This window comes from Protopterus annectens, chromosome 3.part1 (genome assembly GCF_019279795.1).
Source record: "Protopterus annectens isolate FY-2018-M chromosome 3.part1, PAN1.0, whole genome shotgun sequence".
In the NCBI taxonomy this organism is placed as follows: domain Eukaryota; kingdom Metazoa; phylum Chordata; order Ceratodontiformes; family Protopteridae; genus Protopterus; species Protopterus annectens.
This window is the reverse complement of record NC_056732.1, coordinates 723835598-723859552: the sequence shown is the minus strand read 5'-3', so window position 1 is coordinate 723859552 and position 23955 is coordinate 723835598. Positions and strand designations below refer to the sequence as shown.

At 41.9% G+C, this 23955-nt stretch overlaps 1 protein-coding gene across 2 annotated transcripts in view; it reads right to left on the bottom strand.

The window, feature by feature from the left end:
* The window catches only part of LOC122798272 (Y+L amino acid transporter 2-like), a 711221-nt gene that overhangs the window by 130122 nt on the left and 557144 nt on the right, over positions 1–23955 (bottom strand). For both annotated transcript variants that reach the window (XM_044067079.1, XM_044067078.1), the window contains one exon: positions 12268–12451. In XM_044067079.1, the coding sequence (XP_043923014.1) occupies positions 12268–12451 (184 nt within the window). The remainder of the gene's footprint in view (positions 1–12267; positions 12452–23955) is intronic.

The window sequence follows — 23955 nt, the reverse complement described above, 5'->3', positions numbered from 1 at the left end:
AAGGCAGACTGGAAAAGCAATTTACAAGAAAACAATGGGAATACATATGTATGGCTTTCTCAGTATGCAACCAAGTCCAGAAGTGTTTGCATAGGTATTTTTATACTCCAAGCAGACTTCAAAGAATTTGTTCTCAGGAGATGGCAAATGTTGGAAGTGTGATGGAAAAGAAAGTGGTAACTGGGAACATATGTTTTTGGGAGTGTCAGGAGCTGGCAGACTAAACATTCCCAACAGAGTACTAGCACATTAGCTGAGCAAATGGCTGTTAAGTTAAGAAAGCATTGCCTAGACATAGTGAGTCCTTAATAAGTATAATTCAGTAGGGTACCAAAAAGCAATTACTAAAAAATGGAAATCAAAGTCTGAATAACTGTATTGGAGGTAATGAATATTATAAAAGAGGTAAAAGAACTGCAGGAGGGATCTTTAGAAAAGGGAAGGAGCAAATTACATAGAAGTAAATAGAAACTGTGAAAACCATATATGCATAATAATGTTCAGGAGGAAGAGGAGCAAGGTTTAAGGGAAGGCAGGAATTCAACAATTTTTTGTAATGTTGGACTGATGATAGCAGCAAAGAAAATGTATGTGAAGTGTATTGTATTTAAACAGAAACATGCTAAAATGGTTTATTTTCTGTTAATGCATGTTTGCCTCTGTCTTAAATGATAATTTAATGAAGGTGTTTTAAAAATGATGATGAATGTCCATACAATGGAGCTGTCTTAAATGATAATTTAATTAAGGTGTTTTAAAAATGATGACGAATGTCCATGCAATGAAGCATGTATTAGCCCTTATTACTGCAGAAACTAGGAAATACTGACAACTGAAAATAACAGATTCAAATTTGACTCAGAGGCCATGTTAGGTAGAAAGGAAGGATTAGTCCAAAATCCCTATTTTTGTGAAAGATAAGGTAAGGAAGATCACAGGACAATGCCTGAAGTTCAGAGACCTATCTGGTAGATGTTACTGCAGTCAAGAAAAAAAAAACTTTCAAGATAAAAACTTTAGGTTCAGAGAATTATTAGGCTCAAAGCGGCCATGGTAAAAACTTGTAGAAAGAGGGGCAGATCCCAAGGAGGTACCCTTCAAAAAGGCTATGGATAATTTTAAAAAAGCAATTGGCAAATGGTCAACATCCACATGGAAATCAGAAATGACTATAGCAGCTGAAATATAATGGTATAGTAGCCAGCTCCAGACTGAAAAAGACCAGCTAATAAATACAAAAATACCATTTAACACAGCAAAAAGGGATCTAAACCCTCTGATGTGGCCCAGATAGTTAACCACTTCCACTTGCAATCATAAACATTTCTGGGGGGGGGTTGAGATGAAAGGATATGCACAACTCTGTCAGACAGCTTGGGATCTCTGGCAATCATCTGAAGTGGAGGACCCAAGCAGTCAATCTGAGAGAATTCAGATTTGGGTGAGGCTGTCCTGAAGGCTGGTAAATCAGATCTTGAATAGGATCCAGAACCCACTGAGGGTGCACTAGATAAGGCCACGGAAGGGGAAGCAGACTTGTCTGGGCCAGGAGGAGGATATGGGAATCATTGTGACAGAAATGAGCTCCTTTCCGTAAAAACTTTATCAATGATGTTGGAAGGGAAGCAAATAGGAGACCCTAGGGCCAGACATGGAGAACAGCGTCCATCAGTGACTGTCCCTTGGGAGGGATCAAGTCAAAGAAGCTGCTGCATTTTGTGTTGTAAGGTGTTGCAAACAAGTCGCAGCAAGGCTGGCACCAATGTCTGAAAATTTGTGCAGCCACTGACAGGTTGAGGGACCACTTGTGAGGTATCAGAATACTCTTACTCATTCTGGCTACTAGAATGCTAGATTTCCCTGTGATCTGCACTGCTAGCAGAAAGCACTGCAAGGATATTGCCTATTACCACACCTTCATGGACACTCAACACAGGAAACAAGATCAGGTCCCCCTTTGTTTATGTACCAGAGAACTGCTACATTTAGTTTGTATCAAGATCACACCTTTGGGGCAGCAGTCACTGAAAGCCTGAAACACCAGGAGGGCCACCCTCAAATCCAAAATATTGATGTGTAGATGAGCCTCTCACTGGGAGCAGACACCTTGGACAGTATCTTACTGGCCTGAGAGCTTAACTGTGTAAAGGTTTTTCATCTTGCTGGTGTAAAAGCCTTACATTTTTGAAGGACTGTGCTCATTTACTCAGAGCTTCCCTGTGCCTGGCGTGGACACCTGTGACTACAAGACTTGGATTGCTTCTAAAACCAACAAAGCTGATATAAATATTTTTTGCACTTGTTCTGACTGTCTCAGTGCTATTTAACACTTCTGTGCTGTATTTATTGATCTTGTTGAATTGATTACTGTTTTTCAGCCACACTATTTAAAGAAACACCATCTGTTTGTTACTGTACTGCTCTTAGGTTGTTGTAACACTATTCTAATATGTTCTAACCTCCTGTGAGACTGCAGAAGTTGTTCTGAGTTTGCCAAAGTTCTCCTGAGAGTGTCAAAATATTTCTAAGTTTTGCAGAGTTCTGTGTTTGTAGTTCTCTGACATTTGCACACTTTTCTGTATTTGTGAACATTATTCAGCGTTAGTGAACTTATTTCCAAGGATTTCTGATGCTGCAGGAATTCTGCCTTTTCTTGTAAAGCATTTGTTAATGCACTTGAGCTCCAAAACCAGTTTTACATTAAGAGGTTTTTTTTTTGCACTCTGGTGGGAGCAGAGGGCTGAGTCAACCCATCCAAGATTGGAACTGCTGGTGGAAGACATTGTGGGTTTATCTGATTGACCTGAGGGCTTAACTGTGTAAAAGTCTTTCATCCTGCTGGTATAAAAGCCATGCGCAAACGTGGCTACCTATGCACTGTATACAAGCAAATCCCTTCAGTTTAAATTCCTCTAGAAGAAATGTTCTTCATAGTCTCCCACTGTTCACAGATGCCTGAAGCTCTGCCAGTTTGTGCAGAGGGCAGCACCACTGCAGGTCATCTATTAGTATACTACTAAACACTCGCACTTAGACCTTTAAGGGACTCTCCCCTACTCTGTCCCATGTACTAAGGATCTGGTAGAATGGATAGGTGCTTCCCTGTCATCTCTGTTTCTGGTCTGGTGGATATGGGCATCCTGAGGCAGTGTAGTAACTGCCTCATGTTCACTGACAACCATTTAATTTTAGAACAGACAAACACAGTATGTGAGAGATGTAGATACACAATGTCATTGGAGGCGAAGCTCTCACATACACATATGAAAAATGCAAAGTAGGTTGTTAAGTTACACTCACTACCAACACTATGGAACAAAAACAAAGACCCACATATGCACAGGTACTCACTTGTAATCTACCCAGACCTCCAAGACCTCATAAAAGCATCTCTCAGAGGCTCTGTGCACACTTAAAAAAGACAGCATTTCACAAAACACAACTCTGAAAAATCATGGTAACTCTGCTTCCAAGCCCATAAGGCAACACACCACACAGCCAAACATTCTAGTTATTGGGGATTTCATTGTAAGACATATTGATGTCCCCCTTTACCAGGCTAAACAAGATGATCACTGTGAGCTGTTTGTCTGGAGGCAGGATCTGCCAGATCATGCATGCACTTAGGTCTGTAAACTACAAGTACCAGGATGACAATCATAGTCCATACCTCACTGGACTACATTAAGAGAGACATGATGGAGCTCTTTGAATATGTGTCCCATACGGGTATGAATCTAGCCTTGGGTAGCATCCTACCTTCACCAATGGTGATGCCACAGTACTAGCAAAAATGACTGACTTCAACAATTGGCTTAGTTTCTGGTGTCACACCAAGGTGATCCAATATCTGTCAGCCTGGGGAGACAATCAACAAACCACAATGCTTTGCCAGAGATGGTTTGCACTTGTCACCATTTGGCTTCCAGATACTGGCAAATACTTTATCTATCCACATAGTGCCTTTTTTAGTCTGTGCCAAGTTGTTAAACCCTCCAGCATAACAAAAATCAATCATGACTACCTAAAGGTACTGCTATGAGTATAAAAAAGAACTGCACTCCCTGGAAGCCCTCCTGATCCTGGAGAATACAGACATATGTGCAGTCACTGAAACATGGTTCAGAACCAAAGAAAGTACCCTGGCTATCAAAGGCTACAATGCTTTTCATACATTTCGATCCCCCTCAGCTCAGGATAAAACAAAGGGAAGAGGTATTTCAGTGTTCATAAAGGACAAATGCATTGCTAGACTGGTTGAACAGCATTATTTGCTTGAGCTGTTCATTGCCCAACTAACCATGGGTATGACCACCCCCCAATCATTTCCTTGCCAGCTACAGATTCCCCTATTCAGCCTAACACTATACTTATGGGTGACTTCAACTATCCCTCCATAAACTGGAAGACTTATATGACCCATAATTCACTTACTCAGAGGCTTTTGGACTTCACTGCAAATGCCCTGGAACAACTAGCTAGCTCCTCAACTAGAAGTACAAATATGCTAGACCTGGTACTCATGAATGTAGGGGATGCTGCTCCCTCCAATGCATTAACTCCTCACTGGTAATACCTGACCACAAAATTATCTCCTTTAGTATGAAAACTAACACAGAACCTCCATCAAACTCCAAACCTGTTATGAACTTTGCTAAGGCCAATTACATCAAACTAAGTGACAGCTTATTAAACTTTCAAACCCCTATGAAAACAGATCACACCTTGGCCTACTCTGAGCTGTACACAAAAGCACTTCACAACCACATTCATAGCTGCATAGATGAGGTAATACTTGTTTGTCATACCTATGATTACTGGCAAAAATAAACCATCCTGGAGGACCCGTAGCATTAACAAAAGGAAAAAATCCTCTCCAAAGCCAAGAAGGAACAGAAAAAGTAGTGCAAAAAGACACTCACCAGTCTAAACAAATAAACTGGAGAGCTGGTCAAATCTGGCAAAGATAGCCTCCCAGGTGAAAGATAACCATAAGGCTTTTTTAATTACGTTTGTAACCTCAGGGGAAATGTTCAGCAATGTGCCGAGTTAACCGTGAATGGCAACACTTACACCCATATAGCAAACCTGCTAGCCAGCAAATTCAGTTCAAGCTTCTCCACTATCACCTCCTACCACACCCAAAGAAATACCTGCACAAATCTGCCTAAAAGTCACTATCAGGAAACAGGTCCTTACTGCACTCACTAAAGCCAAACACACAGCTTCCATGGGTCCTGACAACATTCCAGGATGCTTCTTAAATAGCTTAAAACAGAATCTATCAGAGCCAATAGAAACTCTCTTTAATCACAGCCTGCAGATGGGCTTTGTTCTAGAAGAATGGAAGATTGCAACAGTTGTCCCTCTGCACAAGGGGAGCCCATCAACTGACCCAGGGAACTACAGACCCATAAGCATGACCACTCTTATCTGCAAGGCCATGGAGAGAATTATCATGGACCTGATCAATAATAACATAGGAACTCTCCAAAAATTGGACCAGACCCAATTTGGCTTTGTCAAAGGGAGGTCTTGCCTGCTACATCTGGTGAACTTCTTTGAGAAAGTCACCACGGTCATGGATGAGGACAAAACGGTACACACCACTTATCTAGACCTTTCCTAAGTTTTTGACACAATACCCCACTAGGAGATCCTAGATAAACTTACTGAATTAGGCATAAACCCCTACATCCTCAGATGGATAGCCAACTGTCTCACTGACAAGACACATGTCCAGATAGGTGAATCCATTTCCAATAAGAAACCTTTTACTAGCTGTGTCCCACAGGAGTCCATGTTGGGACACCTCCTGTTTAGTACATACATCTCTGTAGTGAATGACAATGTTGAGGGCCTCTGGCTCACCAAGTTCACTGACAACTGTAAGCTGGGAGCAATCATTAAATCCCCAAATGATGCTGATATCCCATAAACAGGCCTAAAAATGACAAATGTCTGGTACCAAAACCATGGTCTGAGACTAAATTCTAAAAAAATAATAATCATACCCTTTGGTAAATCAGATATCCCTGTAAATTATAATATTAATAATACACCCCTAAAAATAGACCCAGTGGTGAGGGACCTAGATAGAGAGTAACCTAAACTTTGACCACCAGGTAGCTACTGTAGTGAGGAAATCCTTCTATGTGGCTCAACTTATAAGTAAAGGCATGGCATCAAGATCAAAGAAAGTCATAGTGCCATTGTACTTGGCCCTTATCAAGCCCATAATCAAGTACATGCTCTCTTCTGCATGTACCTAACCAGGCACTTAGACCAACTGGACTGGCCCCAAAGGTTTATCACTAAAAAAAAAAATACAAAGAGTAAAACATACGTCTTATGCAGACTGACCAAAGGCCCTATACCTTCACTCCATCTCATATCGTTTACTGAGAGGTGACTTATGCCTGACCTACAAGGCATTCTTTGATCAAGCCCTGAAGAATATGTTACATATTCACAAGAAAAATTATACAAGAGTCATAAAACAAAGCCCATCCCTCACTCTCTTCAAAAAGAATTTGGATAAATGGATGGGGAGCAATAAATTCACTCCTGAAGTACTGCCCATGTCCCTTACAGACACAGGCATCCTGTAAATGACTTGGGGCTCCAACACCCAAAGACCCACTACCCTGATACTACCCCATCCTATATCTGGGGAATTAAGATGTCATATTTTCCTATCCTGGATGTTATTGATTAGGCTTGTAAAGACTCTTGTGCCATTAGGCTAGTAATCACCTACGAACCTATAATGCCTCCTAGCCCAGGAAGGAAGCATTCATGGTCAGAGTGGCCACTACATAAAAATAGCAGCACATTCCAGGAGATGTTTGATGGGGAAGAACAAAAGAACAGCCAAAGAAGACATGATCTGACATAAGCCCCCAAGAAATGTGGTGACAACACACCTTGGTGAAAAGAATGAGGAAATTCATCAGTGGAGTTGTCATTGACCACTGGATTAAGTGTCCAATGAAGGACCGTCATGAAGATCCTGGCTAAGGGAGCAAGAGAAATTCAGGCCGAGAAGGCAGAGAACTAGAGAAGTTGGTAACTACTGATGCTGAAGTATCTAGTGGGCCTGAAGGAACAGGGAAGCCTGGAAATCTGACTGGCTGTGTCCAGATTTCAGCCTGTAAACTCCACAGCCTGAACATGTTCCAGGCTGGATTTTTTTTTTAAATTCATAGTAATATCCAAAAAAGGCACATACGGCACAAACAGCCTCTCACATGAAACAGTGATATCCGGGAGGAGCCAGTCATCCAGGTTTGGAAATACCCAGGATTACTGTAGCCTGAGCCAAGCTGCTACATTGCCATGCATTTGGTGAAAACTGGCGGTGGGAGGGTGAGGTGTGGGTGTGTCTGTGGTGAAGCCAAAAGGTGGTGCTCAAAACTGTCAGTGATGGTCTTTCTCCTGGAAATGCAAGTACCTCCTGGAATGTCTTTCTATTTTTGTGTGGTGGCAAGCATCTTTGAGATGAGACCAAGCACATCCAGTCAACCTAAGCAAAGGCAGAAAAGACTGCACTGTCACCATCTGAAACTTGGTCTGTCTAACAAACATATTTATTTTAATTAGGAAGAAAATGGGTCTGAGAGACTTGCTTTTCTTGGGCACCAAAAAGAATCTTGAACAGAGCCCAAATTCTCTCTGGTCTGGTAGGACCTCCTGGATGGCTTGTTTTGTGAGAAAATTTTGAATCTCTTTTACTTCTTCTCCTCACTGATGGGAAGGCATGTCTGAAAGAGATCCTTGTTGAAGAGCTGGAATAAACTGAAGAGGAATGGTGTAGCCCATAGAAATGAAAAGGAATGATCTAGCCCATGGAGATGACTCTCAATACCCAAGCATCCAATATGCTGGCTTCCCAAGCTTAGGATTAGTGAGCCAAGTATTCCTGATTGCCTCCAGAGGGTATGTCAGACAAATTTTCAGAAATGGTGGAAGGGCTTTTTATCCCCTGCAGCCCTGATTCTGCAGACTGTCCCTGCCCCTAGAGAGGCATCCATTTAAATTTTCCCCTCTTTTGGGGGGGGGGGGGCATTATAATCTGGAGCATCAAGAACAATCTGTTGTGATTTGCAGAGGAACAGCAGTCCCCCCACCTCCCCCCATTCTGAGAAAAGGTCCTCCGAGGGATCGAAACACTAACTCCCACAGCAATGTCTTGCTATCCTATTTACTGCTAGTCAGTGTGTCTAACTTTAAGGCCAAACAAAGTGGACCCATCAAAGTAGGCATTAAGGAAGGACACCTTAAAACACTCAGCAAAATTACACAGTTGTATCCAGGTGTGTCAGCAAACTAAAATGACAGCTTGCCACCTGAGCTATACCATCCACTGCATTGGAAATGAGATGCATGAATAAGTTACATATGAATAACACTGTGGCCAAATAAGTCTCCATGGACTTAGGAGACTTAGTTGTCATTTAGGATGCTCCTAACTTAGAGACTTCTTTGATCAAATCTCTCTGAAGCCCAGTCAGGTATGCTATACAGTTCAGAACACGGAGGGTAAAAGTGCCTGAAGCATGTGTGCGCTTCCCAAATTTGTACAATGCTCGTGACTCTCTGTCTGGAGAATGAACTCATGCACTCTCGTCAAAGAGTTCTTTTAGTGTCTGCAGCAACAACAATGTCATCAACTGCAGAACCCTTGCTCAAGTAAGATTTATCTTATTACATGGCACCAAGATTTTGTTGAGCTTGCATGAGATCAGCTCAACCATCTCAAGTTTTCTCCATGCCACTGTGGACACGAGGTTGATGAGCATGTCAGGAGGAGGTACCACCCAAGATGGGAATGGGCCCACACCAAAGGCCTCAAGAAAAAAATGACTTCTCAGGGGAAGGGACTTTGGTTGTCTAGCCCCCCCCCCCCCCCACTGTATCATCAATTCAAGGAGGTGATCAAAAGGGAGGGAGATTTCGGCGTCCCTCTTTTCCCTCATGAAGGTCAAAATCCTCTGTCAACTCCTGTAGTGTTTCCAGGTGTCTCCTTTTACACTGATGCTTCTTATGCACCTCAGTGGGAAGAGAGACTAGGGGAGATAGAGAAACATCAGGAGAGCCCTGGGCCTGTTCAAGAACTTTTAGTGCAAGCAATCCCTGAACAACTTGATGCAAAACCAAAGACCAAGGGGGATGAGAAGATGGGGATGATTCTGACACACAGTTTGAAGACCTTGTCTCTGAACAAGACAAAATCCTTTCCATAAAGTTGAATGCCAATGCCAAATGACAGGGGAAGGACTGTTCTCAATCCACAGACCCAGGAGAGGCCCCTATCCCAGCAATGAACCTACCTGGGTTTGAAGCAGAAAAGTGCTGATCTGTCATGGCCAAAGCACCCAGGGGCATGGACAGCTCCGAGAGTCTCACAGCTGACCCCAGGTCATCAGCCTTGATGCTTCAGTTCTAGGATGTAAAAGACTCCAACACAGCAGAGTACATTAAGGTCAGGGTCGGTGCTGAAGACAGCCAATGTGTTGGCACCGACAAAGGCACTACATCGGAGGGTGTCAAATCCAGGGTCACAACTGCTAAATGGTGCACTGGAGAAGTAATTAAATACAGAAAAGGGCCAGTGCTTTCTTCTCCCTCAGTACAAAGGGGAAGGGAATGATCTCCAGGTCAATAGGAGCCTTTAAGAAAGTTTGCATCATCTTGTTCATACTGGATTCTTTAAAGGCACTGTATGGAGCTTGCTGACTTACAAACTGTTGAGAACAGCATAGTGGGTCGGTGCATGGGTTTATCTGATTCTTGAATCCTGAAAGGGAAAGTCTGGCCCAAGGGGGTGAAAGTTCTAGCAGTAAATCCAGGTCTGGAGTAATAGCCAAGAAGGGAATATGGAACTGACCAGACTGGCATGGCAGATAAAAAAGGACTTGAAATCTCAAACAGTAGAGACCACAATAGCTCAGATGGTACAACTGGTGAGATCAGTGATCAGTACCAGGGAGGTACGGACACTGGGTCCACAATGGGAGACCATGAGGTAGAAGGCCTTAAGGACTTCTGTGCAGGCTCAACTTCAGCAAAGAATAAGCAGGTACTTCCTTGACCTCTGTCCCTGCTTCTCTCCTTTTCTCTTTACTTATCTTTCCTTTCTACTTATCCTTCTCTTTATCTCTCTTCCTTTTGCTAACAAATTTCATGGAAGGAGAAAGTGAACCTAAAGATTGGGAAGAGCTAAAAAAGAGGCATAAAGTTGCCCCTTCAAAATTAACTTGATTGGGCAATTGCCTAATGCCCTGGCCCCAAAAGAGACACATGCATGCCATTTGGTATCCAAGTGGATAACTCCTAAGCAGCAGATACAGCAGTCATGTGAGCCCTGAGGGGCTAGTTTATTACCACACTCCAGACATTTCAGAAATCTGGAAGTCTTATCTACCACAGTAAACCTGGAAAAATGCATCACACTGTAGAAAAACACACCCAGTAATAATGCACAACTGCTGTATAAAACTGACAAATATCCACATACTAAAATAGCCAAAGAACACAAGAACAACTGTAACAAGGTAACCCTAACCTACAAACTAGATAAAACAACTTTAAACAGGGAAAATAGCAAAATGGTAAACAAGAGCAGAGCTCGCATGCAAGGGGAGAACAGTCTAAGGTACAACAGAGCTATATATATAAAAAACATTTAAGGGACTGAAGAAAGAACCACGTCTAAGTAAATAAGCAAGAAAACTAAAAAAAATATGTAGCAAAAAGCCACAAAGCACTTGTTTTCAACGGAGCTTTGGAAAAATAATTCTGACATGGAAGAGTTGCAAATGAGATCTGAAGACACTTAGTACCACAGGGAATTATGGGAGGTGAGCTGGAGCTTCAGATCCAAGATTCTTTAATGGTTGCCTCAAATCCAACTGGATCCAATAACGCACATGTTGAGGCAAAGGAAAAGGCAACATCAGATCTGCCAAGAATCAAACAAGATTCTCAGAGCTAGGTCATGAAACCTGGTGCAGGTTCGCCAAACAGCTCCTTCTCAAACAGGATGGATTCAAAAGGAATTTTTTATGAGCTCCAAAACACCCCTCATGTGGAGGGAGCTCCACCTCATTACTTACATGTACTAACTCCATGGCTGCACCATGTGGGAAAGTCTACTGCCATTTTTGTTAAAGACAGGTTTTCAGCAAAACTGTTTACGAGTTATTCAGCTCACAGACATTATCTTTGCAAAGCTGTTACATTCCCAATAATACCATCCAACCCTGGTGGGGCTGTGCAGTTCTAGCACAAGAAACCTTGGTCCAGAGAGGCTGTTTGACTCCAGGCCCTACTGTCTGAGGCCAGGCTGTGCAGAAACAGGAGTCCAGAGCTGACCAACTGTCAAATGGCAGTGCAAAACTCTTAGGATGCACCCACTAGGGTGGCGCCCGGCGGCATTCTTCTTCCAGACCTCTACTCCACTGCTGCCATACCAGACAGGGGGCAAGCTCAAACTCTCACTAAATGGTGACAATCTTAACCCTAACAAGGACTCAGAAAACCTGCAATGCAGATTTACCACCTGAAGAGCTTCTTTATTGCATTCAGTGCAGGATTTAGTAAAGTTTCTAATTATTACAAAGAATTTCATTAAAAAAGGTATGCAAATGCAGAAAATGTTACCAACAGCAGCAAAAATCAAGACCCAAATTGTGTGAGTGGAAAAACAGAGCTGGCAAACACATTTGAAACACGAGTGCTTATGTAGTCAATGCATTGCATCACAGCATGCAATGTTACTGTTGAGCACTGAAAGGATACACTGAACCACAGGAGTCACCAAGAAGGGTCCTTAGTATTAGATATTTAAAGACCATAAGACAAGAAAAATTCATTGTTACAACTAATTATTTTATAGAAGGTAGTGAAGCACGGTGGTTAAGTGCTGGACTCCAAAACAACCTGGGTTTGAGCCCTGTCACCTGCACGTGTGAAACTGATATATATGGTGGGCTAAAACTGACACACAAATGCAAAAAAAAAAAGTATGTTCAACAATCATTCGGTATAAACATTAAAAACAGCAAATACAAAAGCTGCCAATACACTTCAGGAAGTTTTTGGGAGGTTTCCTTTCAAATAATAAACCACACCTGAGTTCATGCATTCAGTTTCCAAAATGCAGTGGTGATGCTTGAATATAAAGCAGCAAATATTAACTTACTACAAAATCCAAGTTAAAAAACACAACCGGTTTCTGAAAGCTGGTCAGATTAGAAAACTTACCCAATAGTTTCTGAAGACATTTGGGTTGTCTGTCGGGTGGAAGGTAGATGCAGAGATAGTATGCAGGGACACCTGAAAGTGCTATTGCTATTCCAACCATGGTGTTAATTGTGTCGCTATATAATGGAACAACAACCAGGAATACAGTGCATAAACAGAATGTAATAGGGAAGAACAGGCTCAGCTGCAGAAAAAAGAAAAACAAAAAAGGTGCTTTAATTAAAATGAAACTTTTGTTGCTTTATTAACCAGTATTTTTATCATAACTGTTACTTCAGCACTACACAGCCCTAGAAAATATCTTCAGTATATCACAAACTCTAGAAAGTACAGTTGTGCAAGTAAACTCACCATGACAGATGTTCGAAAAGATCACTGCTGCAGTAGTCTAAGCTATAAGGGATGTATCCTGCTAAGGACTGGACATCTGGCCAGTAACCAAAGCTTAAAGGCATCCTCCATTCACCAGTGTCATAGAAGGTGTGTGAGTGTGCCAGTATGGGCACCAAAATCTAGTGCTTTCTTGCCTCTCAGGAAAGGGAAGGAGGAGTCCTAAAACACCAAGTTAGCTGCCAAGAGAAAGGGGAGATAAGGACACAATGAGGGGAACCCCACCATGGCAGATAGATAAGGTAGAATAATAAGCCTTAATAACAAACACTGCACCAAAAGGACATGAAGCGGGAAATAAGGGAGGGTGTTAGCACTGCAAAAGTGATCTAAGTTGATCATCAACTATTATGGTAAGTTTACTTACACCACTGTACTGTGTTCATCATATTGATCACTGTTGTGGTAGCCTAAGCTATATGAGATGATTACCAAAGTTGGATAGTCAGGGGGAGGAAGAAGGGTGAGAGTCTAGGAGCCTGTGGAGAATAGACCCAGCAAAACCTTCTCTTGATCTGGAGGTGATAATTTTATAATGCTTGTGAAAGTGTGTACAGATGACCAAAAAGCTTTAGAAGCAGCCCATCGCTCTGGCTGAGTGGGCCTTGACCTTGAAGGGAAGGGTCTTTCCACGATGAGAACAAAACTGGATACCACGGAATAACCAAATGGAAACAGTCTACTTTGCCACTGGTTGCCCTTTCTTCTTGCCTTCATATGCAATGAACAGCTGGTCAGAATTTCTGAAGTTCTTTGTCATTTCAATGTAGTATCTGAGTTGTATGTGGACTTTCAGAGTATGCAAACATTTCTCTCCTTTATTCTTTGGTTTAGGAAAAAAAGGGAGATGAATAGCCTGGTTTATGGTAAATAAGGATAACACTGTAGGCATGAAGGAAGGGTTGGTTCTTAAGGATACCCTATTCTTACAAAAAGTAAGGTAAGTTTGAATCAGTGTAACAGCTTGAAACTCGCTCTTCTAGCTGAAGTCAGAGCGATAAGTAATACTAGTTTCCAAGTCAGGAACTTTAAATCAGCCATATGAGCTGGTCTGAAAGGAAAAAGAGTAAGTTTTTTTAAGTACAAACATAAGATCCCAAGGAAGACCCACCTGTTTTCCAGTTAGGCAAATGTGTAGTACCCCTTCAAAAACTCGTTCACTTGTGAAAAAGAAAACAGGGTAGTCCTAAGGGCAAACAGACAGAAATGGCTGAAAGTTGAATATTGATAGATGAATAAGAAAGACTATATTTCAGAAATTCACATAAACTTTGGAGAACCAAAGGAGCTTCCCACCTTTAAAGGATCATGGTTTTGTTTACAGCACCAACTTGGAAATTTCTTTCATTTGGTCAAATAAGATTTTCTAGTAGCAGGTTTCTTAGCTTTTTGAATAACTGCAGCACATCCTCAGAAAATATGTGCCTGAGAGGGATTACAATTCCATTATCCAGGCAGTCAGATGAATAATTTGTTGACTGGGGTGAATCAAAGACTCCCATTCCTATGTAAGTTGGTCTATCCCACGCAAAGCTTGTGTTAATTGCTTTTGGAGTTTTCTGTGAAATGCAGAATCCCTGCTGCCTGGGCCAAAAGGGAGTTACCAATATTATCTTTGGGATCTTCTAAAGAAATCTGGTTATCAGTGGAAAGGAGGAGGAGATAAAGAGAAATTCCTGTCCATGATAAAGAAAAGGCATCTATCTTCCAGTTCTTTTGCAAAGACCCCTGGAGAAGAGTTTTTTCAGCTGTCTGTTGTGAATAGAGGCAAACAGATCTATTTGAGGAGTTCCCCATGGAGACTACTGTGTGCAGCATCCATTCACGGGGGGGTCTCCTGGTTCTGCTCCGACTGCCTGCTACAGTGTTTTTCCCCATGGAGACTACTGTGTGCAGCATCCATTCACGGGGGGTCTCCTGGTTCTGCTCCGACTGCCTGCTACAGTGTTATGCTCTGAAGGAACATAGATAGATTATGCTGTACTGCAAGTTCCCTGACTATCATGGCTTACATAGAGTTTACAACCTGTTTCCCCCTTGGTTGTTTACTATTTATTTGACATTTGTTTACCAGGAAAGTCTGACTGGGCCAAAAAGTTCCCATTTTCAGTGGAGTCCTGTGGAGAAAAGCTCCACAATCAGAATCTATCAAAAATCAATTACAGATATTTTAAATCACAAAGTATCATGTAACACCACAAAACATAGCGGTGAAAAAATGTAATGAGAAAAACACATACGTTTCATAGTAGCATGCAATGAAAAACAATAACATGAGTGTGCCACCCAACAACAGCCCCTAAGGCAAGACAATGTACCTAACACTTTAGTCATAGGTGACTCTATAGTCCGGCACACTGATGTCCCTCTCACCAGGTTGAATAAGGAGAAAATTACAGTCAGCTGCCTGTCGGGTGCCAGGATCCGCCACATAATGCATGCACTCAAGTCACTCCACAACAAGTACAAATATGACTCTGTCATTGTCCATGTTGGAGTGAATGACTTGAGACGTACCTCCCTGGACTACATAAAAAGAGACATGGAAGAGCTCTCGGATCATGTGGCCCAGGCAGGTATGACCCTAGCCCTGAGTAGCATCCTGCCTTCGCCCAGAATGATACCACAATATAAGGATAAAATGATTGACTTCAACAATTGGCTAAGCTTATGGTGTCATTCAAAGGGGATCCAGTATCTGTCTGCCTGGGATGACATGATTGACAGACCACGATGCTTTGCCAGAGATGGTCTGCACCTGTCGCCTCTGGGATTCAGGTTACTGGCTAAGGCTCTTGCCACCCCTATAGTGCCTTTTTAGGCAAACTTCAAAGGACAAAACCACCACCGTAACAGGTACAAGCATGCAAAATCTGAAGGTAATGCTACTCAATGCTAGAAGTCTAAACCTCAAAATGCACTCTCTCGAGGCACTCCTAAAAATGGAGAACATCGATATCTGTGCAGTAACTGAGACCTGGTTCAAGGCTCCAGAGAGCACCCCTGCAATACCAGGCTACAACTCTTACCACACTTTTCGCCACCAAACCAGGACCGAAACACTAAAGGTGGAGGAGTGTCAATATTCACCAAGGATATTCACACCACCAGGCTAGTTGGCCAACACAATGTGTCTGAAATTCTCCAAGTGCAACTAACACTAGGTAAGACTGCAATCCAAATTGTAGCTTGTTACAGATCCCCCACCATACCCTAAGATTCTCACTACACCTTTCTAAACATACTGGAAAATATTAAGATAGAACCAAACACCCTAATACTGGGTGATTTTAACTACCCTGCCATTAACTGGGAAAACTACTCATGTCCCAACACCTTTGCGCAACGGTTCTTGGAATTCATAAATTCCAATGCCCTGGATCAACTAATCCATAGTCCTACCAGGGGCTCCAATATCCTAGACCTGGTCATTACCAACATGGGAAATCAATGCTCCATACCTATGGTCACCCCTCGTTAGTCAGGTCTGACCATAAGCTAATCACCCTTAACATCCACATCCCACCCCCACCCCCCAGTAAAGAAACCACCATAAAAAACTTCTCCAAAGCCAACTTCATGCTACTCAAGTCAGAAGTGACAAACTTCATAACACCCATGCAGACGGGAACTGAAAGTTCAACTGCTGAATCCTACACTAAGGCACTGTACGAGCACATCCACTCATGCATGAATCGTGCCATCCCAAATAGAACCAAAATGCTCTCATCCAAAAAAGGAAGCCAATCTGGTGGTCCCCTGCCATAAACAAACTTTACAACAAAAGGAAGAAACTTTTGCAGAAAGGAGGAAAATCCCAGGATGCAAAAAACTCCCTTACTGGCCTCAGTAAGAAACTGAGATGCCTCATAAAATCCTCCAAAGCTAGTTACGAAAATAAAATTGCCAAAGATTCCAAAGACAACCACAAAGCATTCTATAACTATGTCAAGAATCTAAATGGCAATGCTCAGATCTGCGCTGAGCTAAAACAGAATGGCATTAAATATACTGATCCAAAGGATATTGCCAATATCCTGGCAGATCAATTCAGTGCCAACTTCACCCCCTCTCACCCCTAAATGGCCCATCTCAATACTGGAAGATTGCCAAATTCCAGTAATAACGGCCACACAGGTACAAAACGCACTCTCTAAAGCCAAGAATACAGCATCCATGGGACCAGATGACATCCCGGGCTGTGTACTACATGAACTACAATATGAACTGGCACCTCACCTAAGTGTCATGTTTAATCATAGCCTCACCTCAGGTTTCGTGCCCACTGAGTGGCGCAGAGCTACAGTTATCCCAATCCACAAGGGGATCCACCTTGGATCCCGGAAACTACCGTCCCATCAGTCTGACAAGCCTTATCTGCAAGGCCATGGAGCGTATTATCATGGAACTTATAAACAAAGACATTGGCAACCTTCAAACACTGGACCCCACCCAGTTTGGGTTTGTGAAGGGCCGATCTTGTCTCCTGAACCTGATTGACTTCTTTGAGTCAGTCTCCAGAGCCATGGACAAGGGTAAGGTGGTCCACACAGCCTATCTAGACCTTGCCAAGGCCTTTGATACCATCCCCCACTCTGGAATCATAGATAAACTTACTAATTTGGGCATTAATCCCTATGTCACCCAATGGGTTTCTAAATGGCTTACTGATAGAACCCACACTGTAAAAGTAGCCGACTCCAAATCCAGCTCCAGACAAGTGACAAGTGGAGTACCTCAGGGTTCAGTCCTGGGGCCGCTCTTGTTTGGCATCTACTTCTCTGAAGTACAGGTCAACACTAAGGGACTCTGGCTAACAAAATTTGCAGATGACTGCAAACTGGGAGCCATTATTGAATCCCCAAATGATGTGGATACTCTACAAAAGGGCCTTACAGAAACAGATGCTTGGTGCCAGAGCCATGGGCTCAAGCTCAATGCCAAGAAATGTATTGTTATCCCCTTTGGGAAAAACATGTATCCATGAATTACCATATAGGTGGCAGTACACTAAACACAGAAAGTGTGATAAGAGACTTAGGGACACAGGTGGACAGTGGTCTCACCTTCGATAACCACATCGCCACAACAGTCAGGAAATCCTTCTATGTGGCACACCTCATCACGAAGGGATTTTCATCCAGAAAAAAGGAGGTCATTGTCCCACTGTACTCATCCCTCATTAGACCCATTATAGAATACAACGCCCCATTTGGTATGTACCTCTCAAGACATCTGCAACAACTGGAAAGGCCTCAGAAATACCTCACTAAAAGAATCACAGGCCTAAAGCAGATGCCCTATGCTGACCGCCTTAAAAAACTCCAGCTATACTCTGTTGCATATCGTCTACTCAGAGGCGATCTCTGCTTAACATACAAGGCCATGTCAAACCCAGAGCTGTTGGACATGCTACACTTAAAGAAATCCCAATCCCTCAGAGCTACAAGCTCCAGGGATCTAAACCTTGTCATCACAATAAACAAAACATGCTGGAGGGATAGGTTCCTGACCCAGAGACTCCCCAGACTCTGGAATAGATTGCCCATACATGTCAAGCAGAGTGCCTCTTTGGACCTCTTCAAGAGGAACCTTGACGATTGGATGGGGGAAAGGAAATTCACCCCAGGGATCACGTCAGTCGCCCTGCTAGACAGGGGTCCAGGAAAGTAAATAATGTGGGAAGAAATAGCCAGGGAATTGTTATGGCTAGGCTTGTATAGGCCCTAGGGCTGATAGCCTAGTACCAACCTATGAACCTATGTGAGGAAAAAATCATTAGTTCTATTATTGTTTTTACATAGATTATGCAATAAGTGAGACTTGAAACAATTCTAATATATTTAAAAGAGATATTAGAAATTACATGATTAGGGACAGTGAAGAGGGAATTGAGTGATGTCTTAGTATGAGAGAGGGTTATTCATATTAGCGTTACAGAAGGAAGTAAGGATAGAGAAAAAAGGAGATTATAAGAAGAGTGCAGGGTAGGGTGTTTCAGGTAGCTTAGGTGAGTAGGGAAGAAAGAGAAAAGTAAAGGTTTGTAGAGAAAGTGATATGGCAAGATAGTGGGAAAAATAAAGTAATGGAGTAGGAGGTTGGAGAGGTTTATGAGGTGTGACTTAGGTTGAAGTGGGGTGAGTGAAGTTTAGTGAGTAAGTTCAGCCAAGAATGGTGCATGAGCAGGTCCATGATTTTGTAATGTTCTTTTATAGAGCATTTAAAGGTGGGTAAGGTTAGATATGTACCACGTGACAGTGGTGTTGTCTATGTTTACCAGAAAAGGTCCCAGAGTCTACAAATGATTTACAGATTTAACAGCATTTGCCAGTGCCATAATTTCTTTGGTCTTTGTGTGTTTTCTTTTGAAATGATGTTCCCACACACACTGCACTTTGACTCATTTGGATACAGACACCAGATTGGGAAAAGAGGCTGTGGAGGAGACTGGAAGAGCATAATTCAGACTCAATTAGTCTATCAACCTTTCTGACAAAGTTCAGTACTGGAACTTGGAAAGAGAGAGGTTGTTGGTACTGGGTCCAGATTGATTTGAAAAAGCATTAAATTGGCCTAAATTGAACTAGCCTAATCTGCAAGGCCATGGGATGCATTATCATGGACCTTATAAACAAGAACATTGGCAACCTCCAAATGCTTGATTCCACACAGTTTGGTTTTGTCAAAGGGATATCATGTCTGCTAAACGTGGTCGCCTTCTTCGAAACAGTCACCAAAGCCATGGATAAGGGCAAGACAATGCAGCGCCTACCCTGACCTAGCCAAAGCCTTCAATGCTATTCCCCACTCGGGCATAACAGATAAACTCTTCCAGCTAGGCATCAACCCATATGTTACCAGATAGGTAGATAACTGGCTCACTAATGGAACACACTCAGTCAAAATTGGGGAAGCCACCTCTAGTAGTAAACCTATAACAAGCTGTGTACCCCAAGGATCGGTCTTATGGCCTCTACTGTTTCAGCAATACTTTCCTGAGGTGCAAGCCAAAAACTTGTGGTCTGTGGCTGACCAAATTTGCAGATATCTACAAGCTGGGCACTGTCATAAATTCCCCTAGTGATGTGAACATCCTCCAAGAGGGCCTTAACCAAACTAATGACTGGTGCCAGAAGCATGGCCTCAAACTGAATACCAAGAAATGTATCATTATCCCCTTTGGGGAAAATGATGTCCCCACTATTTATCACATTAACAACAACATAATATGCACACAACCAGTCGTGAGGGACTTGGGCACCCACGTTGATAACAACCTGACCTTTGAACACCATGTTGCCTCTGTTGTACGGAAGGCTTTCTACATGGCCCACCTCATAAGTACGGATATTTCATCCAAGAACAAGGAGGTTATAACATCCCTGTACTCCTCCTTTATAAAACCCACTATCAAGTACAATGGCCCCTTCAGCATGTACTTGTGCCAAGCACAAGCAGCAGCTGAACAGACCACAGAGGTTCCTGACCAGGAAAATCCAGGGTTCAAACATCTATCCTATACAGACAGGATAAAAGCCCTATCCCTCTACTCAGTCTCATACAGACTGCTCAGAGGTGACCTGTGTCTGGCATACAAGGCCATCTCAGACTCAGCCTTAATGGAGTTGCTGCATATCTGTAAGTCAAACTCCACTCGAGTAACTGGCACGCAAGGTCTCAACCTGGTCTGTGACATCAATAGAACTTCTTGGCAGGATAGATTTACATCCCAGTGACTCTCCCATCTGTGGAATAGACTTCCTCTTCATGTCAAGCAGAGTACCCCACTAGCCCTCTTTAAGAGGAACTTGGACAACTGGATGGGAAACAGAAAATACACCCCTGGGATCCCACCTGTGTACCTGCTGGACAGGGAAAACAGGTGCCGACTTTGTGGGAACATGAGTGAAATTCCAGGTTAGGTTTGTAAGGGCCTCCGGGCCAATAGCCTAGTATCGTCCTATGAACCTATGTAAAGAAGTAGCGAATGAGTTTTTTCTCCATGAACTCTTGCTTGTCTCTGAACAGTACACTTGTGTTAAGTAAACTTACCATAACAGTAGACATTAGGAATGATCATTGCTGTAGTAGCCGTAGCTATATTGGGTTAAAGCCTGCTAAAGATAATATAGCCAGACAGCTTCCAAAGCTTCAGAGCACCTTCCACATGTCCAACGTATTAGTCAGCTTAAGCTGAACTGGCTAAAGAAACATATTTGGGCATGAAGCCCTTCAGAGCTTTCATGGCATCAGACAGAGGGAAGCAAAAGTCCTGATAAGGAGAATGCTAGGAAAATAAAAATAAGTGCCCTCAACCTGGCAACAAAAGCAGGCAAAAATAAGGGGGTGGCAGGAGTGAGTGGCTAATGCAGCAGTGATTATTCTAACATAATACAGTTGTGGAAGCAAACTTTCTTGAATGGTCACTGCTGCAGTAGCCTTAGCTCTATGGGTTACATCCTGCATAGGAATATAACAGCTAGCCAGATTCCAAAGCTTCAGGGCACCTTCTACGTGCCCAAACTGTCAATCAGCTCAAGCTAAGCTGACTAAAGACAGGTTTGGGCACCAAGCCCTTCACAGCTTTCATGCTAAAAGCAAGAGGGAAGATGAGCCCTGAAATGAAAATGGTAGGAACAACAAAAAATACATTTTCACTTCCTGGCGTAAACAAAACACCAAAAAACAAGGAGGTTTGAGGGAGGGAGCAGTGGCAGTGATCATTCAAACATCTACTATTATGGTAAGTTTACTTAAACAGCTGTACTATGTTCATTATATTGATCACTGCTGCAGTAGCCTTAGCTATATGGGTAGATTACCCTAACTTACTACATTTGGGAGGTGGATGGAGAAGAGACCAGAAGCTCCTGGAGATTGGTCACTGCAAAGCTTGATGTAGACCTAGAGAAGTAATCACATAATCAAGCATAAACTGCTTTGTAAAAGTATGTACAGAGGACCAAGTTGCTGCTTCTAGAATATTTCTAGAATCTAACCCTTTACAAAAGGCCATAAATAAAGCCAAGACCCTGGCAGAGTGGGCTTTTACATTGGCTGAAATAGTTTTTTTGTGGTGAGTATAACAAAAGGTAATAGCTTTAGACATACATTTGGAAATAGTCTGCTTTGACACTAAAGTATGGAGAATATTTTCTCCCACAATTTTAGGTTCAGGAAAGGAAATAGGGAGATGGATAGTTTGTCTTGAAGTAAACTTGAACACCACTTTACACATAAATGAAAAATTATTTCTCAAAGAAGCCTTTTCTTATTGCAAAATAAGACAGAGTTGACTCACCATAAGAGCTTGCAACTCAGATACCCTTCTTTCAGAGGTCAGAGCAATCAGAAAACCTATTTTCCATATTAAGAACCTCAAGTCAGCCAGGTTAGCTGGTTCAAATGGAGCAAGTGTTAGCTTTTCGAACACAAAATTAAAATCCCCAATGAACGGTCATCATTTTTCTTGAAGACTTCTTGTTAAAACCAATTTTATTGAAATAATATTGAAAAGACAATAAACCTCAGAAAAACTGAACAATTTTAAATATATATATATATATATATATATATATATATATATATATATAAATAAAAATTCACAAAATTCAACCATTACTAAACAACTATTTACATAAATGTTCACCATAAGAGTAAAATAAATGTACAGATGTATTTACAAGATTTTAGATATTTATAAGATTATTAAACTATTTTCCTAATAGGTACTTGTGTGCGAAGTGGGTAACAAATCCGTTACAGGCTTCCTGTAATAAAAGTCCAATATCCAAATAAAGTCGATATAGTACCATCCGATGGACTGTTAACTCTATATTTATAATTTTTCATTTTTAACAAACCATTTCGGAGAGTGGGGTAATTTGCATTGAGGGAGTTTGTACTCGCATCTGGTATATGAACTACAATACGTTATCACTTGGATAACCTTTACGCCACTACTTTACGTTGATTTGACGGCAGTTACAGTTAAGCAAATAATATGGCGGAGATTGAATTACCATACAAGCCGAGAGGTGAATACCGAGGCAAGGATAACACGGAAAATACACAGATGCCTAGAGGTGAATATCGAGGCAAGGACGCACTTACATCGCGCATTATGAGATACCTGAATGGAACATCGACACCTTCATGGTTTTTTGAGGAAAATGATGCAACAATTGACAACGAAACACCAGCAGTGGACATGGAAAGGCTTAATAAACTTCTTGGGGACATGGAGGAGTTTTATAAACTGAAATGTCTACAGACTCAAAGGGTTCATTTTGAGTTCTGTCTACAGAATAATATTATACCACGAGGACTCAGGGTATTTTCTATGCCCAGTCAGGGAAGAGACTACCCTGAGTTATTAGCATTATGGCAGCGTATAAATATAGAAACAAGCCGTAAGTACTTAAGGCTTTTGATTAATTTTTTTCTGCCTGAAGAAAAGATATTGATAGATAATATAAATGCTAAACAGTCAGAACTTTTTAATGATTTCCCAGAAGGTATTGTTAGCGCATTATTTGACAATATACTAGATTGTGTATCAGCATATGAACACAAACTCTTTCAACAGAAAAAGACAAAAGTTTCTAGAGATTTCAGGGATTTTAGAACAGGGAATGTCTTCACTTGGCCTAGAAATTTTACCCATGATAACAATGCTGCTAGGACTGTACAAACAACTGTGCATATGAATGAAAGAACAGCTATTAATGAGAATAATGTTAATAACATTAGGCAATACCATTATGATGACACTATTAGGACTCCTTCCAGCAGAGATATTTATTTAAATACTGAGAATGTTTTAAAGAAAGTTATATGTACTGGTGAGCAACCACTGTTGTATAGACCTGCTTCTGACACATTAGGAAATGCTGCAACATATGAAAAAGGTGCAGTGAATCCCTGTAGTGCCTTGAGCAGTCATCTATCAGTGTTACCAGATAACAATATAACACTTGAGAATGATACCAGTACTATTTGCAATGATTCGTCAGATGTCATACATCTGACACATGAGGGCGCTGTTAATAATCAGAATCTATATCCTAGTGTTAGTATTGCTAATACCAATACTAAAGACAAACCTATAACTACACCGGTTGTAAAACCAAAAACAAAGGATAAAGTTAATACTACAGTATCAGGTATTGATTTATCCTTCCCTTTAGCCATACGTCAGGACAAAGGCCAAAGGAGATCCAGGTCAATGAGCAGAGGGAGACAAAAGAGGAAAATGTCGGGGGAACCTCTGTACCATACAACCATAAAGAAAATGTG